The sequence below is a fragment of the Arachis hypogaea genome, chromosome 10, assembly GCF_003086295.3.
Source record: "Arachis hypogaea cultivar Tifrunner chromosome 10, arahy.Tifrunner.gnm2.J5K5, whole genome shotgun sequence".
NCBI classification, from domain to species: Eukaryota; Viridiplantae; Streptophyta; class Magnoliopsida; order Fabales; family Fabaceae; genus Arachis; species Arachis hypogaea.
The window spans coordinates 114,772,735-114,796,791 of NC_092045.1; the positions used below are offsets into that span (position 1 = coordinate 114,772,735).

Consider the following 24,057-nt stretch of genomic DNA (forward strand, 5'->3'; position numbering starts at 1 on the left):
TGTGAAATTAAAGCATTCAAATTTCACCTTTTGACTTAGCATTATATGAATGCAAATTAAACCCTAAATTAATATGTATGTATATATACATGTGCCCTTCTAAGGTTTTCCTCTAAAAAATTATAAGCCCAAACACCAATTATACCTTAAAAACATTTTTTTAATTCCCACTTTCTATACACAATGGCTAGTGTTATTGGATACACATTTTTTGTTATTATTATTATGATGACATTATTATTGCTTGGCACTACTACTACTTCACATGGTGCAGCAGCTCCACCATATGGATATGGAAACAATAATATTATTAATGTGATTAAATTTGGTGCAAAACCAGATGGGAAAACAGATTCAACTGAACAATTCAAAATGGCATGGAATTCAGCATGCACAAGCATAAGGCCAGCCACTATTTATGTCCCAAAAGGAAGGTACTTACTCAAATACACCAATTTCCGGGGTCCATGTAAGAATAATAAGGTCACATTTATAATCAATGGAACTCTTGTGGCACCTTATGATTACAATGAGCTTGCAAATTCAGGAGGGTTTTGGATTTTGTTCAACCATGTTGATAATCTCACTGTTATTGGTGGAAATTTGGATGCTCAAGGCTCTGCTTTCTGGGATTGTAGGAGATCTGGAAAGAATTGTCCTGTTGGAGCAAGGGTATGTTATTTATTTTTTTAGTTAATAGTCAAAATCGTCCCTAAAAAATATGTCGATCTCCATATAAGTTCTTGAAACATAAAGTTAATCAAAATCGTCTCCAAAAGAATACGGACATGACCACGTTAACAGAACATGTCACCCACCGTTAGCCAGCTCAGCGGACGAGATAAGGACTAATGTGGTCATGTTCGTCATCTTTCGGAGACGATTTTGATTAACTTTATCTTTTGAGAACTCATATGAAAATCGAAGTATCTTTTAGGACGATTTTAAATATTAACTCTTATTTTTTTTATATACGATTAAATAGAGTTTTTATGACGTGTCAATCATTTATCATAATAACGATATTATGAATTAATTTTATATATGTTATGAAATAATTGTTTGTTGGAAATCTTATGCGATATTAGAGTGCAGTTGGTTCATTTTCATTTTTTTTTTCATTTTGGGATGAAAAATAAAAAGGAAAAAACAATCATTAATTTTTTCATGCTTCATTTTTTTTATTAATTATTATACCCGTATTAATTATGAGCAATTTTGTATTTTCTAAACTTTTCTAACTTCAATAATTTTTCATGATTGTCTTATCCATTCCCCCTCCCCCAAGTTTTTTAATTAGTATCCAAAAATAAAAAGATACAAAGACAGTTAAATAGAGATATAAAGACAAAATTATATTTGGTAGATGAAATATAAATACAAATATTGTATCAAGAGACACTAAATTAGTATATTTTATCTTCTTTCTAACAAGAGAAACACAAAAACACTAACGAAAGATAAAACTTATTTTTTTATTTTTATTAACTTTTTATAATTAGAATTTTTATCATTATATTTTTCATTCTTAAATTTTTTGTATAAAAAATTAGGATAAATTAAAATTTTATAATTTATTTTTTGTATACTTAATTTATCATCAAACATAATTAAAAATACTAATTTTTATGTTTCTATTTTTTGTGCTTTGTTTTTAATATCCTGTCTTCATAATCAAATGCATGCAGCCATATTATTAATGCAACATTATATGATTAATTAATTGCAGTCAATGACATTCAACTGGGTGAATAACCTGGTGATTAGTGGGATAACATCAATCAACAGCCAATTAAGTCATATTGTGATAAACACATGCAACAATGTCATTGTAAAAAATGTGAGAATTATTGCACCAGATCAGAGTCCTAACACTGATGGCATTCATGTTGAACACTCAAAATGGGTTAATATTACTGGCACTACCATTCGAACTGGAGATGATTGCATTTCCATTGGTGATGCCACTTTCAATCTCTTCATGGACCAAATCAAATGTGGACCTGGCCATGGCGTAAGGTTAGTTTTTCAATCTGAATTCTAAATTTGAAACTCTATACAATACATATAAAATAAATAATTATGAATGTTTTTTGTGCAATAATTAAATGTGATCTACAAATAAATTATAAATATGTATGCATGTGTTTCTAATTACATATATAATATGAGTAAACATTTTAAAATGGTTTCTATCAATTTTGTGTTAAATAAATTATTATTCTCTAAAAATGAAATCTAACAAGTTGATTCATGATCTTTTAAAATATCATAAATTTAATAGCTAGGTATGGCTTAAGAGTACAAGATTTGAAAAATATGTAATATGTGTTAGTGTTGCAAGTGAGGAGTGTCGAAATTAGTCCCACATCAAAGAAAGCAAGAAGGAGTGATGAGTTTATAAGATGAGAGACTCATTAATTTGACGCCTTTAAGGTTTTGGATTGGATGTGGTGTCTTCTCATCTTATATTCTCTTAGGATAAACAATTTGGATATTTGGAACATAAATAGTTATCAAATAATATAAAATAATTATTTAAATTAATGTTTTTTTTAGTAAATTTTCACTTAAAAGTGATTTTGAACCATATAATCCAAATAATATTTACTTTATTATTATCTATTTTGATACAAATATGTTAAACATAAATTACGTTAACATTAACTCACTTCTAACCAAAATCAATTTTATGCAAAGTCGAAACACATAATAAATCATTTGAATGTTGGGACAGCATTGGAAGTTTAGCTAAAGAAATGGAGGAAGAAGGAGTTGCAAATGTGAGTTTAAGGAATGCCATTTTTTATGGATCTGACAATGGAATGAGGATAAAGTCATGGGCCAGAGCAAGCAAGGGCTTTGTTAGGAACATTCTGTTCCAAGACATTACAATGTTCAACGTTCAGAATCCCATCATCATTGATCAAAATTACTGCCCCAACAACCAAGGTTGTCCTGGCCAGGTAATAAAAAAATATAAAAAATTGATGAATTCGTTTTATATATAAAACAAATGTTCTATGAAATTTTATATGATGTAATTAAAGTGATTTCCTTTTGTGTTATTTAACAGACTTCAGGAATTGAAATTAGTGAAGTTACTTACAAGAACATACATGGAAGTTCAGCAACATCAGAGGCAGTAACATTTGATTGCAGTGCAAGTAATCCATGTCAAGGGATCAAATTGCATGATATAAACCTAACTTACAACAACAAAGCTGCAACTTCATCATGCAACAACATTAGAGGCACCACCTCTGGAACACTTGTGCTACAAAGTTGTCTGTAAATATATTATAATATTTATAAGGGTAAAGTATACTTTTTTCTCTTTGAAATTTGTTAAAAAATTTAAAATATTTTTAAGTTTTATTTTATTTTAATTTTATTCCAAAAATTTTTAATTTGCATTAAATGTACTCCTAGAGGCTAATTTTTTAAAAAATTTATAATGAATTTAATAACAATTTCACAAGCACAAAATTTAGTTACTGGATTGGTCTTAAACTTTTTAAAAATTTAGTTGTCATGGATATATTTGATGTAAATCGAAAAACTGCAAAAAAAAAATTAAAATAAAATAAAATTTAAAAGTATTTTTAAAATTTTGATAAATTTGTGGAATATAAAATATAGGGCAAAACACTAAAATAAGTCAAGGGGAAGAAATTTTTACGTAAATCTGCCAAACCAAAATTTATTTCATGAATCAACCAATGCATGTTTATATGTAGTTCGAATCAACTAGATTCGAACTCAATCTACACATAATTCGAATCATATTGCTTCGAATTATACACAAAACTCACACACACACTAATTCGAATCAACTTGATTCGAATTACACACATACAATAATTCGAATCAAGTTGATTCGAATTACACCCTGATTTATTAAAAAAATTAATAATTTATTAAAAAATTTATTAAAAAATAATAATTTAAAATTAGAAAAATATATATTTTATTTCATGCATTAAAAAAATCTAACAAAATATTTAATTACGAGACTTTTTTTAAATATTAATGAGCTATCAATTCAAATTTCATAAAATACTCTTTTGTCCATTTTTAATAGCTCATGAATATTTTTTAATAAATTTTTTTAAATTATATGGTGAGATATTACATGATTCGAATTACGCATGGGAAGTTCAATCACTCTGATTCGAATTATACGGTGAGCAATTCGAATTCTATACAATACTCTTCTGCCCATTCTTGATAGCTCATGAATATTTTTTAATAAATTTATTTTAATTATATAAACCACAAAAAAATAATGCAAAATAATTTAAAAAATGACTTAAAAAATATTAGGAATACTATAAAAATTTGTAATGTTCTAATGATTTAGGTAAATACATGCATGTACACAAATTTTAAATAAAATACTCTAGATAATCAATAATAATTTAAAAATTAAAGAAAATATTTTATTCTATACAAAATAATTTTAAAAAATGGCTTAAAAATGTTACGAGTACTATAAAAGTTTGTAATATTCTAGTGATTTAGGTAAATACATGATAAAAATATATTTTCTTTAATTTCTAAATTATTAATGTCCTAAGTCATTACAAATTTTTATAGTACTCCTAACATCTTTTAAGCCATTTTAAAATTATTTTGCATAGAATAAAATATTTTTTTGTGGTATAATTAAAATAAATTTATTAAAAAGTATTCATGAGCTATCAAGAATGGACAGAAGAGTATTGTATAGAATTCGAATTGCTCACCATATAATTCGAATCAGAGTGATTGAACTTTCCATGCGTAATTCGAATCATGTAATATCTCACCATATAATTTAAAAAAATTTATTAAAAAATATTCATGAGCTATTAAAAATGGACAAAAGAGTATTGTATGAAATTTGAATTGATAGCTCATTAATATTTAAAAAAAGTCTCGTAATTAAATATTTTGTTAGATTTTTTTTAATGCATGAAATAAAATATATATTTTTTTAATTTTAAATTATTATTTTTTAATAAATTTTTTAATAAATTATTAATTTTTTTAATAAATCAGGGTGTAATTCGAATCAACTTGATTCGAATTATTGTATGTGTGTAATTCGAATCAAGTTGATTCGAATTAGTGTGTGTGAGTTTTGTGTATAATTCGAAGCAATATGATTCGAATTATGTGTAGATTGAGTTCGAATCTAGTTGATTCGAACTACATATAAACTTGCATTGGTTGATTCATGAAATAAATTTTGGTTTGGCGGATTTACGTAAAAATTTCTTTCCCTTGGCTTATTTTAGTGTTTTGCCCTAAAATATATTTTACTCTATGTATAAATATCTATATATTTTAGTGTTCATTATATCCTTGTATATGTAAATATAGAAAGAAATAAATCCATTTTTATGGCTTTCTCTTCATGCTTCAAGATGAAGGAAAGGTTTGTGTAATGTGTATGCACTTAAATATGGGTATTAAAATGTATATAATTCCTTTCTTATTGCATTTAAATAGAAGTTTAGAGAGACAGCAGGAGACATGCATCCTGATTAACAAAAGTTTTCTCTCAAAAATTACAAAATAATAAAAAAGCTGATTATGGTTTTAAAAGCTGTTATTTATACTTAAAAATCACTTTTATTAATTTTAGTCACGATTTAAATACGATAATAATTAAAATGTTGAAGTGAATTCGGATTTTAAACTTAATGATAAAGTGTAATAAAAAAATCAAGAATTTCGTTAGGGAACCAATGGAATATTTATACAATGTATATAATGAGTTATTTATTTAACCCATATGAGTTAAAAAATGAATATTTAGGATAAAATATTACTAATTTATCAAACACAATATATTCATATATTCAGAATAACCATCCAGATACCAGAGATAATAAATATCTGATATCCTATTGAATCGAATATTTATATACTTTTATTATATATATTGTACACATATTCTATTCTTTAAAAATCAATAGATGAATAGACGAGGGGCACAAGTATTATATGTCTAATCGAATCTCCACCATATTGTTGTGTATGCAATTATTTAGATCATCATTTGTTGCCCTTGTTGCTTTTGCACTGCTTCCTGAGATAAAAGGGAAAGATATGTAGGATGACAAGGACTACTTTTAACGAATAAAATAAATAAAAAGAGAATAAATTTTTTTTATGTATTAATAATATAAAAAATAATAATAAAATATCTGTCAAAAATATAAAAACAAATAAGTTTTAAAGTTTAACATTTAAAAATTAGATATTTCATTTAGAAATTAATTATTTTTGATAAAATGACAACGCACAATTACATATGTATAATTTTTTTATATTATTAATATATAAAAATTAAATCCAAGACAAATATTTAGTAATATAATGATTAATTTAAAAGCTCATTAAACTATTTTTTTTAATATGTAATTTTAGTACACTAATTTTCTCTTTCAAAAATATTTTAAATTTTGTAAAAGAAACATTTTTAGTGTAATAAAAAAAATCTCAAATTATACAGAAAGAAATATCTCACTGTGAGTTTAATTAAAAAAACATTCGAATTTTAACAAAAAAATATCCTACATTTATCTTTTTAGGATATCCATTTGCAATCAATGGTAAAAAATTTTTTAAAGGGTCCAATTGCGTCACAAAAGACGCTGCACACAGCGCTGCGTGTAGCGGTGATAATGCATGTCTGCGAGGAGAATGGCGGCCCGAAAAAACACCTACATCGACGACTTAGGGTGGACGAGACTCGCGGACGAAGTTCGACGTAGAAAAGCCAATCACGCGATAGAAAACATTGCATGTAGAGCGCACGTCGCGACGAAGAGGATTCATTTGAGCTGGCATCAGCATCGCGTAGACAACACTTGCGGTGAAAGACGCGACGAGGTCGACACTATTTGTGGAGTCAGCGCGAGTGGAGCGAGAGAAGAAGACGGCAACATGAAGGACAAGAGAGTGGGAGGAAAGGTGAGGTATGTAATTATTTTTTTCGTTTTAGTAAATACTCGTAAAAAATCAAATTAGGATTGGTTTGGTCATTTGGTAATGTTATGAGATGTTTTTTTTTTCTTAGATTTTTTTTATGTTATTGAATCTTTTTGTTGTGCCCTACATTGTAATTGATAGAATTTGTTGATATTCTAATTGATTCTTAACGAATAAAATAAATAAAAAGAGAATTAAAATTGTTTATGTATTAATAATATAAAAAATAATAATAAAATATCTGTCAAAAATATAAAAACAAATAAATTTTAAAGTTTAACATTTAAAAATTAGATATTTCATTTAGAAATTAATTATTTTTCATAAGATGACAATGCACAATTACATATGTATAATTTTTTTATACTATTAATATACAAAAATTAAATCCAGGACAAATATTTAGTAATATAATTATTAATTTAAAAGCTCATTAAACTATTTTTTAATATGTAATTTTAGTACACTAATTTTCTCTTTCAAAAATATTTTAAATTTTTCAAAAGAAACCTTCTTAGTGTAATAAAAAAAAACTCAAATTAAATAGAAAGAAACATCTCATATTGAGTTTAATAAAAAAAAACATTTGAATTTTAATAAAAGAAACATCTCACGTTTACTCTCTCAGGATATCCATTTGCAAGTTACAATCAATGGCAAAAAAGTTTTTTAAATGATCCGATCACGCCACAAAAGACACCACACACGGCGTTGGGTGTAGTAGTGATGATGATGCATGTCTGCAAGGAAAATGCCGGCACAAAAAAGTACCTACATCAATGACTTAGGGTGGACGGGACTCGCGAAGACAATACTTATGGCGAAAGACGCAGTGGGGTCAACACCGTTTGTAGGATGGCGTGAGTAGAGCGGGAGAGGAAGACAACAACATAAACAATGTGAGAGTGGGAGAGAAGGTGGAGTGTACAACTATTTTTTTTTCTTTTTATAACGAGTAATAGTAAGAAATCAAATTAGGATTTGATTTGATCGTTTGGATAATGTTACGAGATATTTTTTTATTTTATGAGATATTTTTTTGTATTATTAAATCTTTTTATTATGACCCATATTATAGTTGGCAAAGTTGATTGATATCCTAATTAATTCTGTAAACTTTTTCATTATATATATATATATATATATATATATATATATATATATATATATATATATATATATATATATATCCTTTAAAGATGAAATAATTACTGATCTTATTAATAATTATTCTGAAAATACCAATTAAAATTTTGATCTTTTAATTAAAATACAAAATATATTAATTTTAAATTTTTTTATGTGTTTAAATTTCATATATATAAAAAATTTTATACAATTATTTAATTATATTTATAAATTTAAATAATTTTTTAAATATTAATTTAAAATTAATTAATTTTACTAATATGATAATATATAATTGATTATCTATGTAAATTTTGTTATACTAACCGTGTATAAAAATTAATTTTTTTATATATTCAAAAACTTTTTTTCTTTTACTTTTTTTAAAGAATGTCTTTAGGAACTGAGGCAATATTTAGCCAAACCCTAATAATACGTAATCGAGAAAATTATTAAATACTAAAAAGGTAAAGTATCTTTTCTATCTTTAACGTTTAATATTTTTTAAAAATATTTTTGATATTTAATTTTATTTAATTTTGTTTTACAATATTTTCATTCATTTAATTTTGTTTTTAATATTTTTTATTTGTGTCAAAATTATCCTTAAAAAATTTTAATTTTGTCTTTAACGTTTTACACGGAGTTAACGTGTCGGAATAATTTTGATACAAATAAAAAAATGTTAGCGATAAAATTAATACAACAAAATATTAAAAATATTTTTGAAAAAAAATCACAAACATGGAGAATAAAAAATATATTTTATCTCTGCTAAACATATATACTTAATTGGGCCTCTAAAAAATATAAATTTTTTCGTTATATTTTTTAAGATCTATTTATCTTATTTATCTAAATAAAAATAACAAGCATGACTAATATAAAGACCTATATATTTTGTTTTTTTTTTTAAGTTAAAAGCTTTAATGGAATAATATTTTTTTAGAGACGAAAACGTGGAATGCAAAATTTTTTGAGAAACTATTGGAGTATATGCTCCAATATTATTATGAAAATTTGTGTGATTAAATTGGTTGCGGCTTGAATTGAATAGTGAATAGAAAGAGGGAGAGATGGGTTGGGCACTTGGGATTATAAAAGGAAAATTGTCGTGTAGTTGGAACATGGCAATGGACACAAATAATGTTAATTTGATTACTTGAAAGGGGAAAAGGAGCATACTCAAAGTAAACATGTTTTTTAAGAAAAGATTCTATCATTTTTCAAGAAGTATAAAATACTAATTTTATATTTAATTATAATTATTTATTTATTTTTGTTATTTTGTATTATTTAATTGTCTTAAATCAGGAATTTTCTTTAGTATAAACAAGAATTTCTATTTAAAAAATAATTGAAAATCATTATTTTTTACTTTTTATACAAAAAATTTGAATTTTTTATTTTTGATATTTTCAAAAATTATATATTTAAATATTAAAAAACATTTATAATTTCTAATCATTACTTTTTATTCACACAAAGATATTTTATATAATAATAAAAAAGGTTTTTTAATCTAAAATTCAATAGAATAAATTTAACACGTAAAATATAAAATTATAATAAAATTCTAAAAGAAATCAAAATTCCAATTACGATATATGACTATATGTAAAGAAGATAATTATTATATTAAAATATTAAAAATAATCATGTAACAAATAATTACTATATATTTGTTTATATATTTTACGTATCAGTTCATATATTTTTTCTAACTTAATAACAAGTCATTAGACATACAGAAATAACCACACATATAAAAATAAATAATTAAATTTATTTATAACAATATAATAAAATATTTTTATAAAATAATAAAGATCTAATTAACATAATTGTTCAACGTGAAAATTAAAAATTTAGATTGCCTTTGTTCTGAAAATAAGATAAAATAAGATACTGAAAAAAAATTATGAAAATTTATTTTTATTTTTTATTAAAAAATTTCAAACGAAAATATAATAATAAAAGTTATAATTTTAAAAAATTAATAAAAATAATAAAAAATAAATTACATTTTTTTAAATATTTTTATATTATTTTTATTATGATAAATATAAAATATACTATTTTGAGTCTCTTAATATATTATTTCTATTTATATCCTTTTTGTCTAATATAATTTTGTATTTCTATATCTTTATTTTAGTGTTTTATTTTCGTAAACAAATGTAATCTTACAAAGGGAGCCACTTTGATAAAAATGTTAAAAATGTCTTTTTTTTAAAGATGTTTTTTAAAAATTAAAATTTAACACATATAATCAATTAAATTATGTTATTTTTATTAAAATTAGGCTGGAGAAATTAGTTTAGCTAAAAAATTAATAAATTAAATTTTGAACTGGTATAAATTAATATTTTTTTTATAAAAAATTACTACAATATTTTTATTATAAAAAATGACTAAAATACTCCTCTATATATATATATATATATATATATTAAAAATTCTAAATTCTAACCCTATGATGACAAAGAAAAAAAAAATTAAAATTTAAGATTCTCAAAATTAATATATATAATAAGAGTATTTTATTTATTTTTTATAATAGGAATATTATAGTTATTTTTTTATAAAAAATAACATTAATTTAGATCGATTCAAAATTTAATTTATCATTTTTAATCAAATTAATTTGTCTGATTTAATTTTATTAAAATAATATAATTTAATCGATTATATATATTAAATTATAATTATTAAAAAATATTAAAAGAAGACGTTTTAGACATTTTTATTAGAGTGATCCTTCTTACAAAACGGTTAGATGATAATTTAGTAGACAAAGAATGACTTTTGTATGTTATTGCAAGTTGTTAATTTTTCTATACCATTTCTGCGCACTTGACTGGTTCTGATGACACTCTTTTTCCTTCGCCTTTTCCTTTTCCCTTTCAAACTTCTCCTTCCTCCTCCAAACTCTCTCTCTCTCTCTCTCTCTCTCTCTCTCTCTCTCTCAACACAACAGTGGTAGTGTGTCATGCCTTGTGGCCCCTACCCTCTCCTCCCACTTGCTCCTACCTTCTCTCTCTCTTTCTCTTTCTCTTTCTATCTTGATGGTCTTCTGCTTCCACTCTTTCCTTTCTTCATTACCGTGAGAGATTCATGCTTGCGCCCTCCGACAAGGGACATGTTTCCGCTTCTTTAGCCTTCTCTCAATTCAACGAGATATGAAGAACATTCTCAAGAAGCTTCATATCATGCCTACTACTAACCAATCACAAGAGGACCAAGCTCCTGCTTCATCAAGGTCCAACAAGAAGATTTCAAATTGGTTGCATTCTGTATCCAATAGGCAGACTCCGATTCCGACTCCGGCGACGGCGACGGCGACGGAGACGGAGCCTTCTGATTCACTTGCCGGTGGCGGTTTGGATTCGGCGCCGTCTAGCACTTTTAGGGAACCTGAAGTGGAAGACGACGACGAAGAAGAAGAATATCAGATACAGCTTGCTTTAGAGCTTAGTGCAAAGGAGGATCCTGAGGCTGTTCAGATTGAAGCTGTTAAGCAGATTAGTTTGGGATCCTGTGATCCTCATAACACGCCGGCACAAGTCGTTTCATATCGGTACTGGGTAATCGTCTCTATCCACTTTTAACTCCGTTCACTTTAGGTTCAGTTTTCATTCTTGCTGTTTCAATTATGGACAAGAACAAAAGAATTTGGATGAACATTATTTTTTTCAAGATATCTCGATTCTCATGCAGGGATGGTACTTCATTTACATAATGTGAAGATTCGATTTCTGTTTGAGAGTGTGTGTGTGTGTGTATAGCAGAAGGAAATTTATCAAGAGAAAGATAGAGGATCTCTTGTTGCTAGGATTTTGGCATTGTTATAATTAATAGACATTCTGATCGTTGAGTGGTGCTGTTAGATAACCTGTCCTTTAAGAAACCTTTTAAGTAACCGGTGCCAGCCTCCCTAGATGATTGATGTATGAATGTCCAATCTCTGTTAATCTCGGATCAAAGAAAGAAAAGGATAATATAATCTTAAAATGGGTAGGCTTTGAGGACACCTGCTTAGCAATGTTTACTAGGATAGACACATCATGATTTTATCTCTAATTTGTCCTACATTAACTCCTTTCTAACTTATCTCATATCGTAGATTTATGTGCTTCACAGAATTACAATGCTCTTGGTTTTGATGACAAGATCTCGGATGGTTTCTATGATCTGTATGGGACTGTGACCGAGTCTAACTCTGCAAGAATGCCATGCCTTTTGGATCTGCAAGGAACATCAACTTCAGATTCTGTCACTTGGGAAGCAATCTTGGTCAATAGGGCTGCAGATTCCAGTTTGTTGAAACTCGAGCAGGAGGCCCAAGAGCTGGCAGTTAAGGCAAGAAAAGATTTTGAGGTAGTTGTAGATAGTAATTTGGTGCATAAGCTTGCTATCTTAGTGGCTGACTACATGGGTGGACCAGTTGAAGATCCTGAAAGCATGGCAAGAGCCTGGAGGAGTCTCAGTTACAGTTTAAAAGCAACCCTTGGTAGTATGGTGTTACCACTGGGCTCGCTGACCATAGGATTGGCTAGGCATCGTGCCTTGTTGTTTAAGGTACTTGCCCCAACATTTTCTTAACTGATTTGCATTTCAAATAAGAATAATCCCATCCGTCATTGACATAAGCCTTGGTACTACAATAAGTGAGATTTGTGCCAATACGAAATTCTTAGATCACATTAACAGAATTAGTCATCATCACAATGTGTAATGAGATTCCATCATCATTTTTAATAAAAATGTTTCCTCTATATTGTGTGTAGGTTTTAGCTGATAGTGTGGGCATCCCATGTCAGCTGGTGAAAGGACTACAATATACAGGTTCCGACGATGTGGCTATGAACTTTGTCAAGATTGATGACGGGAGGTAACTATCAGATGTGTATTCTGGCAATACAAGGAAGCTGAATTGTTTTGTTTGTATGTGGTTCTCTTCATGGTCTTGGAGACTAAAAAAACTTAATGCTCGCATGCATTGCTTTACTTGTTACGTCGTCATCAATAGTTTGATGAGAGTTTATGTTCAGTGCTTCATCCATCGTATAATGTTCTATACCATAGAAGATGTATTTTGTCATTAGTCCATGTGCTGATCTTTTTTGCCTTCCGTTATGTGTCATTCGATTAACTTTTTCAATTACTCACTTATATTTGTCTGTAGCTTAAAGTTCTCTATTTTTGTTGTTGTAATTTTCTAAAGTGGGAGATGCAAAGCCTTGTTATTATGTATCTATAAGTTGCGTTTGATATGAATTTCAGGGAGTACATTGTTGACCTGATGGCTGATCCAGGAACACTTATTCCTTCTGATGCAGCTGGATCACACATTGACTATGATGAATCTTCTTTTGTAGCTACTCCTTCATCAAGAGACCTTGACTCCTCTCATATGGCATCATTTGGCAGTGGGGTTGGAAGTTCATTTGATGGAACTCTAGACTTTGGGACACAAGATAAAGGAAACAGATCAAAACATTCTGTCCATGCAGGGAAAGAATCTGATGTAATCAGTCCCACTACAGGCAGGGAAGAAGTAAAGAATGCCATAGATAAATTCAAAGGTGCTAGTAATGTGGAAAAGGTCATAGTGAGAGAATCTCCTAGCAGACTTAATTATCCATATATGCATGGAAGATCTCCTTCTTGGACTGAAGGGATCAGTTCCCCTGCCGTGCATGGAATGAAAGTTAAAGATGTCTCCCAATATATGATTGACGCTGCAAAGGAGAACCCTAAATTAGCTCAAAAGCTTCATGATGTTTTACTTGAAAGTGGCGTTGTTGCTCCTCCAAACCTATTTACTGAAGTTTATCAGGAGCAGCTAGGTTCCCCATCTGAGGCAAATTTTCCAGTTGATGAAAAAGGTGAATCAAAACAGGGACGTATACAGCAAGATACTAAGGTTGATGATAATCAAGGTCTTGCTCAGTTTTTACCTCCTTTGCCCCTTCAGAGAGTACATGCCAAAGCAAGTCCTCGCAGTCAGCTGGACCATTCTAAGCCTTTAGAGGGTTTGGGAGTCAACTTACCTCTTGATACAAGGGAGGCTACTGGACAGCAAATATCGTCTCAGGCAGAAGCAACTCAGGTAAAATATGGGAAAAATGTCCCAGTTGCTGCGGCTGCTGCCGCCGCCGCTGCTGTTGTTGCATCTTCTATGGTAGTTGCTGTGGCGAAGTCAAGCACTGATTCAAATCTTGAGATTCCAGTAGCAGCAGCTGCCACTGCTACTGCTGCAGCTGTAGTAGCAACCACTGCCGCTGTCAGTAAACAGTATGAGCAGAGTAGTCGAAGTGATGCAGATGCAGAGGCTTCTGGTCATGATCTGAGGGGTAGTAGTGACGGAGAGCATGTTGCTTTAGGAGCAAACTCAGAGGGCGAGAGAATATCTGATAGATCAGCAAGAAGTGATAGTGCAAAATCGGATTCTGCCCTAGATGATGTTGCTGAGTATGACATTCCATGGGAGGAAATCATGATGGGCGAGCGTATTGGGCTTGGTATTAACTGTTTATTGCTCTCCACATTGTTTTGCATGCTGCTTTTATGCATACACTTACAAGCACTTTCATTTATCTTGTATTACATTGAAAGACTTGATTGCGACTGTGTGCCATATTTTTTGTGGCAGGATCATATGGGGAAGTGTACCACGGTGATTGGCATGGAACTGTGAGTCTCCCCCTTCGTCTCCTCTCTCTCTCTCTTTATATTCATGAACCTATTCAATTATATCATTTTTCACCTTTCTTATGTGTTCCATCTTTTTTACATCTATTGCTTTGTAAGTCCAAGGGAAAAAAATTAAAAACCTAATTTATTAATTGAAAGTGTTTTCGATTCATTTTTCTTTCTGTTCAAAGTAATCGTCTGTTTAAAATGCCAACTTTACTTCTAGGCTTTTACCGGAATTGGCTTCTCCCATTCTTTGTTATCTGTGATCTTGTGAATGTTTTCCTATTGTCTTGTAAATTATAGACCTTCTTATGCATATTTAGTTATATACAAACATGTTTCTGCTCTTTTCATCTGTAGGAAGTTGCTGTAAAGAGGTTTCTAGATCAAGCTATCTCTGGTGAATTACTTGAAGAGTTCAAAAGTGAGGTATAGGCTACTCTACTTCCCACTGTTTATTTGACAACTTCTACTCATTTGTACTCCCAGTTGATTATCTAGAGATGTATAATTGTTCTCAAGTCTGAGTCCACCAACAGTAACATTAGGTTGCTATCCGAAATTCTTCTACCACATATTTGTATCATTCACTATTATTGATGGGCCTTTTGTCAAACTAAAGCACTATATAAAAACTTTGAGAACTCTCCAACATCATCTCATTCAATTATCATGTTTATCTGATGAAACTTCTTCTGTTATCTTCTGTGGTAAATTGAAGTTGGAAAGTTATTAAAATTAACAGTCTTAACTACTTTGACCAGCTGAATTACATGTTTTATCATGTCTAGAAACTACTTGATTAATTATCTAATTTTTTTTTTATATCAAGATTCACTAATTCAAAATACTTTTAGAAGTACTTTTGTTTTACTTCTGCAAACATTTTTTAGCATTGGTTCTTACAAGTCGGAATATATATAGGGAAATCAATCGAAAGCTCCTGGACTGGAACAGATTACATGTTCCTAATTATTGCCTGTGCCTTCTTTTTTTTATATAAAAAAATTATTAGTATTTATTTACTAAATTACCAAAAATATTTCTGCATTAAAAATACTATTTGCCCGTCAAAGTGAACTACGATTTTTAATGTATTTATATACAAATATATATTTCGACTTTGTAAATACTCATTAATTTTCAACTATAGTAGATATACATCAATATCAGTCAGATATAAGTTATGTCTACAAAATATACCTAGCATGTATACAATATATATTCCAATAGTGTATTTTTACCATTGATTTTAATATATATATATATATATATATATATATATATTTGATTTTTTGATGTACACCTAGTATGTATATAAATATATATTCCGACCATATACATCTAGTATGTATTTGTACACAAATATATAGTAGTTGATTTTAGTATACAAATACTATTTTACATACATGCATGGTTCCCTTTTGAATTTTGAATACTTCTTTCTGTGGGAGGATGATTGATGTTCTTATTTGATTTATAATGTAAATTGCAATAGGTCCAAATAATGAAGAGACTAAGGCATCCAAATGTTGTTCTCTTCATGGGAGCTGTAACTCGGCCTCCAAATCTTTCTATTGTTACTGAATTTCTTCCTAGGTAACTTTTCTTTATTTTCTGAGCTGGACCCAAGATTGTAGATTTCCAACATTTTGGATGTCAATATTCTCTACCACTACTCTATGAGAAGACTAATGCTACATCTATAAAAATGCTTTCTAAATATAATATTATCTATAAAAATGCTTTCTAGATATAATATTAAGGTTGGGCTAAATTTATTGTTAGCCTAATCCAACCCTATGCAGGCTGATTGAATGGTTGACGTCTTTTCCCTTTTCTTTCCCAAATAATGAGATGTAGATTGTCTTTTGCAGAGGGAGTTTGTATAGGTTAATTCACCGACCTAACAATCAACTAGATGAGCGAAGGCGGTTGAGGATGGCCTTAGATGCTGTAGGGAAATTTTTTATTTTTTAAGTAAAATCCATAGTCATAGCAAATTATTAATACAGTGACAACTGAATCTCACTTGATATATATGTCTCTTCTGACTATTTAGGCTCGTGGAATGAACTATTTGCACAGCTGCTCTCCAGTAATAGTGCATCGTGATTTGAAGTCCCCTAATCTTCTTGTAGACAAAAACTGGGTTGTAAAGGTGGCAATCAAATCTTGTGCTGATGTTAAAGCATGCTGAATGCTATTTTTTGGTGTGGTATATCATAATTTCTGTTTTTTGAATAGGTTTGTGATTTTGGCTTATCACGAATGAAGCATAGTACATTCCTTTCTTCCAGATCAACTGCAGGAACAGTAAGCACAATCATAATTTTTATTTTCTGCGTCCAACAGCTATCATATTCCCCCTTTTCTTATTGATTAGTTCCTTCATACTATAATATAAACATTGGCTAATCCAGACACTTGCTATAGCTTTTAACAATTAAAAGTATTAAACAGTATTTTCAAAAGACCGGGGGTTTTCTTCCCCTTTTTGGAACTTCTGCCTGTTGCCTTTAGGTACTGTTTTCTTGGAGCTCCTTATTAGGGCCTTCATTTTCTTGGGTATGCTATTGGGTATGCTGGTTACTTCATTATGTATTATATGCTTCAGGCTGAGTGGATGGCTCCAGAAGTCTTAAGAAATGAGCTTTCCAATGAAAAGTAAGCTTTATTATTCTTGGTATTTGTTAATTTGACTAAGGGAGAGGAAGGTGTTATTAAAACTAAATACAGTTCCTTTCTCTCTTTATTTACTTGAAGATTAATCCTTGTGCTTGCCAATACATTTTAGGCTGTTGCTATGATATGTTTTATGTTGTTTACATTAGCATATGTTGAATATAAATAGACAATTTAATGGATCTATTTCATACTTTGTTGAGTATTATTATTATTATTCTCCATGCCTGCTTGGTTACAGAATTGTGTAGAGATAACTAGGGATGCTATATGGAGGGTTCTGGACTATAAATTGAAGAATGTGTTTAAGGAATTAGAATATGGTATCTGACAGCTTCTCTTCAGGCTCACTTTGTTTACTTATTTCTTTTCGGCGAAACATTGTTGTAATTCCCTTTCTCTCTCGCAAAGTTCCTTCTTTTATCAACTGAAAGAAATAGTGAAGCCTGTTTACTTTGATGATTTCTGTTAGCGTCATGAACTGGCTCCCTTATCTCAGATCTATCCTCTCATTGGCTTTGCAATTTAAATCATCATTGCTTTTATAATGATTACATGTTGTGATGCATTTTCTAGGTGTGATGTGTATAGCTTTGGGGTTATATTGTGGGAGCTCTCTACACTGCAGCAACCATGGGAAGGAATGAATCCAATGCAAGTTGTTGGTGCTGTTGGTTTCCAACATCGGCGTCTTGACATTCCAGATGATGTGGACCCTGCAGTTGCAGATATCATCAGGCAATGCTGGCAGACGTGAGTGTAACATTTCAATAATTTTGACCCTCCATTCTCACTAGTGACCAGGATATGTTATTGTTGTTTTCATTGAACCAGATAGAATGTTACTGTGCCATAGTCTGACGTCTGAGAAATAGTGTTGGGGATTTATGATTCAAATCTTTACGTACAGATAGATGCATAACTGTGAATTTGATCGTTTAAAGGGTATAAATACACGTATATATGTCTGTGATAGTACATTTCATTTACTTATGTTATGCATGACCAGATATGCTGCATTTTGTATTACAGAGATCCAAAGTTGAGACCCACGTTTACCGAAATTATGGCTGCTTTGAAGCCATTGCAAAAGCCTATTACTGGTTCTCAAGTGGTAAGAACAGGTGGTCAGTCATCCAGAGCTGCCGAAGGCCCTGCATGATAGTAGAACATTATACAGCTAACTGAATCTTTAATTTTGCTGGTAAAAAATTGAGGGCGAGTTGTAGAGTATTTTGCCATTTGGAATCAAAGAAACTGAATGGTTGAAGATCATCGTCTAACGTACACTGTCACTGGACTACTCTTGCTCCTTTCCTTTGTTTTCTGCTTGATTTCTCACTGACTCTATTCTCTTGTGCAATCATTGCCAGGTTGTACCATTTGTTTTGTACAAAATTCTTTGGGAAAATGTTGTAATCAATCAGTTTTTAAGTTTTGATGTCCATAGAATAACTATGATAGTTGCCAGCTCTAAGTGTAACTTGAAAGGAAAAGAAAGGAAAGGAAGGCATAGCAACAAGTGAAATTTGTTTGCTGCTGAACTGTTATTACATATTAGTGACCATGTAAATGTGTTTCAGTTACCAGTATTTCCTTCCTTTTCTCTGTTTATGCACATTCATGTGCTTTTGATTATTGGATATGGTTTCTTGCATTCTCTTTCTCGCTGAATACTTTGGGTGTTTGGAGAGAAGGGTGCTGATTTTGGCACTTGTAGAGTACAATGTTGAAGTTGCTCCATTGCACCTGCTTAGCACTTAAGTATGATAATTGATGGAGGCGTTTCTTTACAACCAGTACTGTAAATTTAGAGTATCAGTTTACACCATTTTCTGTAGATCAAAATAGATGGAATCTTTAATCTTTAAAGTAATACAAATGGGGAGCTCATATGCTGACGTGGTGCTCATACGTTGAGTCTTGAAGTTTATTTGTTTAGGTATCATCACTAGAAATTTTTATATTTATATTTATAAATTATAAATTATTATTTGCTTAGGTTGTTATTTTCAAATTTTAAATTATTTGTTTGGGTTGTTATAGTTAGGTTGTTATTTTTTAAATTTTAAATTATTTTATTTAAATTGTTATTTTTTAAATTTTAGCATTATTTTTTAAAAATTTGTTGACTTTTTAGCATTATTTTTTAAATTTTTGTAGATTTTTTTCAAAAATTGAAGCTACGTACGTAAATTTAAATATATTTATGTTAATTTAGAATTTTAAAAATTGTTAATATATTTATTTACTTTATTTATAAATTTAATTTAAATTTAAATTAAAGTCAATTAAATTTAAAAAATTTTAGCTATGAGTCAACTATAAAAGTATAAGTTATGAGATATGTGTAGCACCACAATTCAAAGTACATCAAACTCTTTCTTTACATACATCCAAAATCTAAAATTTCTTTACTTGTTCCAATAGCTGATATTTACAAAATCGCAAAAATCAATCCTACAATCGACGTATGGTTATGGACACTACCAAGTTACGAAAATTCTTCATTACCATACTCAATTGAGATGGTTTTGCCTCGATGAAGACGTGAGTTTTCTACTAATATTTTTTATTTTATTTTAAATTTATTTGTTTATCCCCATCTAATTGTTTTTTGATTTCTACTAATATTTTTTTATTTTATTTTAAATTTATTTGTTTATCCCATCTAATTGTTCTTTGATTTTTGTTTATCAATTCTAAGGAGAAAAAATACACGCCTCGATTAAAAGAGAGCTCATGTCTCAATTCGTGAATTTGCTAAAGGAATATCTTACCAAATAAGATATTTTGGTGTTGGATTCAATGAGGGTAACTTCAAGACTATATACATTATGAATATGTGGTTAATTTAAAACAATGTACTGATGTGTACAGCCTTCCAGAATCGTCGTATCCCACAATATGGATTTAATTTTGTGAGTTTTGACACTTTTAATGTTCTTGGATACGAATTAAACCTACTTAGTTGGTAAGTTTATTGCTTTAGAAAAAGTAAAATTTATTTATTTTATTGATAATTTTGGCTGTATTTTTTTTATAACAAACTTATTGACAACAATTTTTTTATTTTAAATTATTTCAGATGTTGTTGGATATCTTGCTGGAATTGAAAGTGAGAGGACTCGAAAAGGATGACAAATTTACCAATTATACTATTATTGAATTAGAGATTGATGATGGGTAACCATATATTTATTTTTATAAATCTAAAAATTTTGATATTCTCATCTTTTTAAATTGTTATTTTAACTTATTTTCTTATGAATATTTTTATTAATATTATTAATAGGTAACAAACGTTTTTATTCAAAGGCAACGTTTTTGATAAACAAAGCAACAATTTTTTATTAATAGTATTTAAATTTTTTGAAAAATGAGTTCGGATTGATTTTGAAAAAAAAAGTGTTTAAATCTTTTTTTAAAAATAATTTTAATAGAAAGCATTCTTTCCGTATAGTTAGTTTTTTATGAGTTTAAAATAATTAATAAACTAATTATTAATTTTTTAAAATTGTGTTTGATGTTTTAATTTTATTGTTAATTTTTAAATTTTAAAATATAAAATATATATATAATTTGATATTATTTTATTGATAGTTATTTTTTTAGTTGTAATTATTTTTGTTTATTTTATTATAAAAATATATTTAATATCAAACATTCTATTTGACATAGAAAAATAATGAAATGTGTATTTTTTGGCAACTATGCACATAAATTAAATACTTTTTAGAATTCGACAATAAAGATAGAACTGTTATTGTCTTATCATTTGTTAGAGTGAAGTTATATAACGATAATATTTATCCAAAATTATGTGAATTTTTATATGTGAGCTTTTACTCATTTTGTATTAAATTAAATTTTTCAAAAAAAATTATTTTACAGAATTCTATGTATGGCACAAAGATGTTCTTCAATCTTAAAGAAGCAAATGTCATCCAATTTAAAAATAGGTGGGTATATATATATATATATATATATATATATATATATATATATATATATATATATATATATATATATTTAAATTCTTTAGTTTAATATTATGTGTGTTATCTAACGTAGTTTTTTTTTTTGCTTTATTTATCTAGCTTTGTAAGATTTGAAAAACCTAGGGATAATATGGCGCAATTCCAAATGAGACTGCATTCTTAAAAATTTATCAAGACAAAACCATTAAGCAGTTAAAATAATTAGATACAGTAATTTTCTTTTTTGAAAAAAATTGAGAAAAAAATTAATTTAAATTTATTATACATTGATTATTTTTGTTTATTTATCTTATTTATTTAGATATATCTTTTAGATTTAAAAACTCACCAAATTCAAAGAATTTAAATTATTAAGGTTTTTTTTTTCAAAATGCTATTTGTGTTGACTTGGCTACTATAAGTCATATTATAAATATTTTAGACTGGTGGTACGGCTAATGTGAATGCAACAGGTCCATATATGGACAACACAAATATATGAACCTGTTGCATTCACATTGGCCGTACCACCAGTTTGGAGTATTTATAATATGACTTATAGTAGCCAAGACAACACAAATAATATTCTAGAAAAAAAAACTTAATAATTTAAATTCGCTGAATTTGGTGAATTTTTAAATCTAAAAGATATATCTAAATAAATAAGATGGATAAACAAAAATAATCAATGTACAACAAATTTAAATTAATTTTTTTCTCAACTTTTTTACAGAAAAGAAAATTACCGTATCTAATTATTTTAACTGCTTAATGGTTTTATCTTGATAAATTTTTAAGAATGCAGCCTCATTTGAAATTGCGTCATATTATCCCTAGGTTCTTCAAATCTTACGAAGCTAGATAAATAAAGCAAAAAAAAAAAAAACGTTAGATAACACACATAATATTAAACTAAAGAATTAAAAAAATATATATACCCACCTATTTTTAAATTGGATGACATTTGCTTCTTCAAGATTGAAGAACATTTTTATGCCATACATGAAATTCTGTAAAACAATTTTTTTCTAAAAAAATTAATTTAATACAAAATGAGTAAAATCTCACATATAAAACTTCACATAATTATGGATAAATATTACCATTATATAACTTTATTCTAACAAATTGTAAGACGATAACAGCTTCATCTTTATTGTCGAATTCCAAAAAAGTATTTAATTTATGTACATAGTTGCCAAAAAATACACACTCCATTATTTTTTTTATGTCAAATAGAATATTTGATGTTAAATATATTTTTTATAATAAAATAAACAAAAATAATTACAACTAAAAAAGTAACTATCAATAAAATAATATCAAATTATATATTTTTTATATTTTAAAATTAAAAAATTAACAATAAAATTAAAACGTCAAACAAAATTTAAAAAAATTAATAATTAATTTATTAATTATTTTAAACTCATAAAAAACTAACTATACGGAAAGAATGCTTTCTATTAAAATTATTTTTAAAAAAAGATTTAAACACTTTTTTTCAAAATCAATCCGAACTCATTTTTTAAAAAATTTAAATATTATTAATAAAAAATGTTGCTTTTTTTTTTATCAAAAACATTGTCTTTGAATAAAAATGTTTGTTATCTATTAATAATATTAATAAAAATATTCATAACAAAATAAGTTAAAATGACAATTTAAAAAGATGAGAATATCAAAATTTTTAGATTTATAAAAATAAATACATGATTATCCATCATCAATCTCTAATTCAATAATAGTGTATTTGGTAGATTTGTCATCCTTTTCGAGTTCTCTCACTTCCAATTCCAGCAACATATCCAACAACATCTGAAATGATTTAAAATAAAAAAAAATTGTTGTCAATAAGTTTGTTATAAAAAAAATACAGCCGAAATTATCAATAAAATAAATAAATTTATAAATAAATTTTACTTTTCTAAAGCAATAAACTTACCAACTAAGTAGGTTTAATTCGTATCAAAAAATATTAAAAGTGTCAAAACTCACAAAATTAAATCCATATTGTGGATCACGACGATTCTGGAAGTCTGTACACATCGGTACGTTGGTTTAAATTAACCACATACTCATAATGTGTAGTTTTGAAGTTACCCTCATTGAGTCCAACACCAAAATATCTTATTTAGTAAGATATTCATTCCTTTAGCAAATTCACGAATTGAGACATGAGCCCTCTCTTAATCGAGACGTGTATTTTTCTTCCTTAGAATTGATAAACAAAAATCAAAGAAGAATTAGATGGGGATAAACAAACAAATTTAAAATAAAATAAAAAAATATTAGTGAAAAACTCACGTCTTCATCGAGCCAAACCATCTCAATTGAGTATGGTAACGAAGAATTTTCGTAACTTGGTAGTGTCCATAACTATATCACTCGTTCGTATACGTACACATAAATTGTTGATTGTAGGATTGATTTATGCGATTTTGTAAATATCAGCCATTGGAATAAGTAGAGAATTTTAGATTTTGGATGTACGTAAAAAAAAAGTTTGATGTACTTTGAATTGTGGTGCTATACATATCTCATAACTTATACTTTTTATAGTGACTCATAACTAAAA

General features: G+C 28.1%; 2 protein-coding genes across 10 annotated transcripts; both read left to right on the forward strand.

Annotated features, from left to right (window-relative positions):
* The first annotated feature begins 134 nt into the window (after positions 1-134).
* LOC112718025 (polygalacturonase-like) lies at positions 135-3,300 on the forward strand. The gene is made up of 4 exons (XM_025769939.2): positions 135-672; positions 1,730-2,019; positions 2,738-2,966; positions 3,077-3,300. The coding sequence occupies exons 1-4, from the start codon at positions 184-186 to the stop codon at positions 3,293-3,295; spliced, it is 1,227 nt and encodes a 408-aa protein (XP_025625724.1). The 5' UTR covers positions 135-183; the 3' UTR covers positions 3,296-3,300.
* A 7,622-nt stretch (positions 3,301-10,922) lies between these two features.
* Positions 10,923-19,156, forward strand: LOC112716906 (probable serine/threonine-protein kinase SIS8). Of its 9 annotated transcripts, none has more exons than XR_011866989.1 (14): positions 10,934-11,699; positions 12,256-12,693; positions 12,903-13,006; positions 13,399-14,639; positions 14,771-14,811; positions 15,175-15,243; positions 16,313-16,413; positions 16,692-16,770; positions 16,877-16,975; positions 17,062-17,130; positions 17,432-17,481; positions 17,741-17,885; positions 18,076-18,252; positions 18,532-19,156. XR_011866989.1 is itself a non-coding variant. In XM_025768945.3 (13 exons), the coding sequence occupies exons 1-13, from the start codon at positions 11,295-11,297 to the stop codon at positions 18,659-18,661; spliced, it is 3,003 nt and encodes a 1,000-aa protein (XP_025624730.1). In that variant the 5' UTR covers positions 10,923-11,294; the 3' UTR covers positions 18,662-19,156. The 9 variants fall into 9 exon arrangements, 3 of the variants coding, with proteins under 3 accessions (XP_025624730.1, XP_025624734.1, XP_072061646.1); XR_011866990.1 differs by having other exon boundaries at positions 17,741-17,822; XM_025768945.3 differs by lacking the exon at positions 17,741-17,885 and having other exon boundaries at positions 10,923-11,699.
* Positions 19,157-24,057: the final 4,901 nt, after the last annotated feature.